Source organism: Chrysochloris asiatica, unplaced genomic scaffold (genome assembly GCF_000296735.1).
Source record: "Chrysochloris asiatica unplaced genomic scaffold, ChrAsi1.0 scaffold00161, whole genome shotgun sequence".
Lineage (NCBI taxonomy): Eukaryota > Metazoa > Chordata > Mammalia > Afrosoricida > Chrysochloridae > Chrysochloris > Chrysochloris asiatica.
Genome location: NW_006408679.1, coordinates 2,596,576 through 2,598,939, shown reverse-complemented (window position 1 = coordinate 2,598,939; position 2,364 = coordinate 2,596,576). Strand labels below are relative to the sequence as shown.

At 32.8% G+C, this 2,364-nt stretch overlaps 1 protein-coding gene across 2 annotated transcripts in view; it reads right to left on the bottom strand.

The window, feature by feature from the left end:
* Positions 1-2,364, bottom strand: part of LIN9 (lin-9 homolog (C. elegans)) — a 143,367-nt gene that overhangs the window by 124,702 nt on the left and 16,301 nt on the right. The window contains exon 4 of one of the 2 annotated variants that reach the window (XM_006871129.1): positions 2,033-2,137. The exons of the other annotated variant lie outside the window; for it this stretch is intronic. Within the exon in view, the coding sequence (XP_006871191.1) occupies positions 2,033-2,137 (105 nt within the window). The remainder of the gene's footprint in view (positions 1-2,032; positions 2,138-2,364) is intronic. 2 annotated transcript variants of the gene reach the window in all.

Genomic DNA, 2,364 nt, shown 5'->3' with positions numbered 1-2,364 from the left:
AACAACAACAACAACAACATAGAGAACACTGCATCTAACAATTAGAAACTCTATATTCTATTCACACACATATTGTACACTTAGAATAACTGACTACAAACTGTACCCTAATGCAAGACTTAACAAATGTCAAATAATCAAAATCATGTAAACCATGTTATCTAGTAATAATACAATTTGGTTAGAAATTAATAAAATGGTAATTTCCTCAGCTATAAAAAATATATTGAGTACAATTATAAAAATGTAGGTATAGACTAGATGGAGGTGGTGGTTATGTGCCCTGGAGTTGGTTTGGACTCATATTGACCCTGTGTACAGGATTTCCGAAGCTGTAAATCTTTACGGGAGCAGAAGGCCTCATCTTTCTCCCAAGGAACAGCTGGTAGTTTCAAACTGCTAACCTGAAGTTAGCAGTCCAACTTGTAACCACTATGCTACCAGGAGCTCCTTTTGGGCTAGATAGTAGACATTATTAAGAAATTGTTAATTTTCTTATTAAGTTGTGATACTATGGTTGTTATTAAAGTTTAAGCAGAATAATAATGTTCTTATTCTAAGAAGGTAAACTGCTTAGTATTGGGGCGGAAGGTAGTAGTATTCAATTTGCAACATATAGATGACGTTAAGTGTCATCGAGTCAATTCCAACCTATAGCGACCCTGTATAGGGTTTCCAAGGAGCAGCTGGTGAGCTTGAGCTGCCAACCTTTAGGTTCAGATGGCTTTGCAGTCTGGTGCATTAACCCACAGTGACACACTAGGACTCCATAACATATATATACACATACATAAATATGCACACTTATAAAGACTATATAGCGGAACTAGATGGATAATATACAAATGTATATTTCACTATTCTTTTAAGGTTTCTTTGATAGTTGAAATCTTTGCAATAAAAAGTTGGAGGTAGAAAAATGAACTAAACGAATCCTGATATTTGGATTACCCAGACTATTCTAACACAGTCCTTCTAAAATTAAGGTAGTTAGCAAAACTGTTATTTAACTATTTTATGTATTCATACAACCTTGTATCCAACACCTAGTGAGCCAAGCAATACATATTGGTATGTTTAATTAGGTCAAATTTTTAAACTGCATTTTAGATGCTTATGTATACTTCTCCTTGATATTAAAAAAAATTTCAAGATGCATTTTTTTCATTCATTATATGAAATTATAGTTTGATTTGTTTTTCAACAGGGCATATTGTTGATAACTTCATTTGATGGTCAAGTCCTTGGCTGAGAAAATTATCTCTAATAAGATCATCCCACTGGAAAAATTTGTTTCATAACACTTTTAGAAAATAGGGAAAGTAGAATTAGACTATATCAGAAAATGTAAGTTGGATAGGAGAAATATTATTATATTCCAGAAGTTAGTATTCTTTCTCCAATTTTCCTTCCTTTGATTCTTACATGTCTGCTATGATTTTTTTTAAACAGGATGCCAAAAGTAAAAACAGGAGATAGGATTTCATGCTATACATTCGCCTTCTTTGCATAAAGAAAGTTTCCTCTATACACTTCTTTCAGTAACAAAGAAAATATAATTTTTTCCTTTCATATCCATGCACAATCCAAAACTGATTCCATATTGCCAAATCCATTAACTTAACGCTCATTATCTTCTTGTTTAAAAGGGTGGATTTATAAAACTGAGAACTAGCTTTCTACTCAGGCTTCAAGTCAATCGATACTTTTTCTAGGTTACTAAAATAGAAACTGAGCTGAAACACTGATTTAAAGAAAAGAACTTGCTACTCAAAATATAATTTATTGTTAAGTACCGCAGTCATTGCTGTCTCATAGCAATACGGTACAGGTTTCTGAGTATGTAAATCTTTGAGGGAGCATAAAACCTCATCTTTCTCCAGCAGAGTACCTGGTGGGCACGAACCACCACCTTAAGGTGCTTATTCTACAGAGCCACTAAGGTTCCCAAAATAGAATAACAAATATAAACTTCATATGCTGAGTGATTATTTACTTCCTTTCACTTAGAACAAAATTCTAGCATACATACCTGTGGAACCATTGCAATCCTCTGATTTCTTTTAGGTGATCTTGTATTTATTTGTCTGTCATCTTCATCAGAAAAGAGTCGACTTCGTTTTGAATTTCTGAAAGGCTGTGGTAGAAATTTTTGTATTTAATGACAAAGCTGAACATTTCCCTTTTTTGTTACAAAATATAAATTAATGTTGAAAATATACAGTTAACTCTGAACAACTAGCAGTAAAAGGATCAAGTACGGGTAATCTAACACACACAACGCCAAATATAAAAATCTTAGATTTAGAAAGCAGTAAGATACCTATTCATGCAATTTGTTTACAAATATAACACCTAGATGAT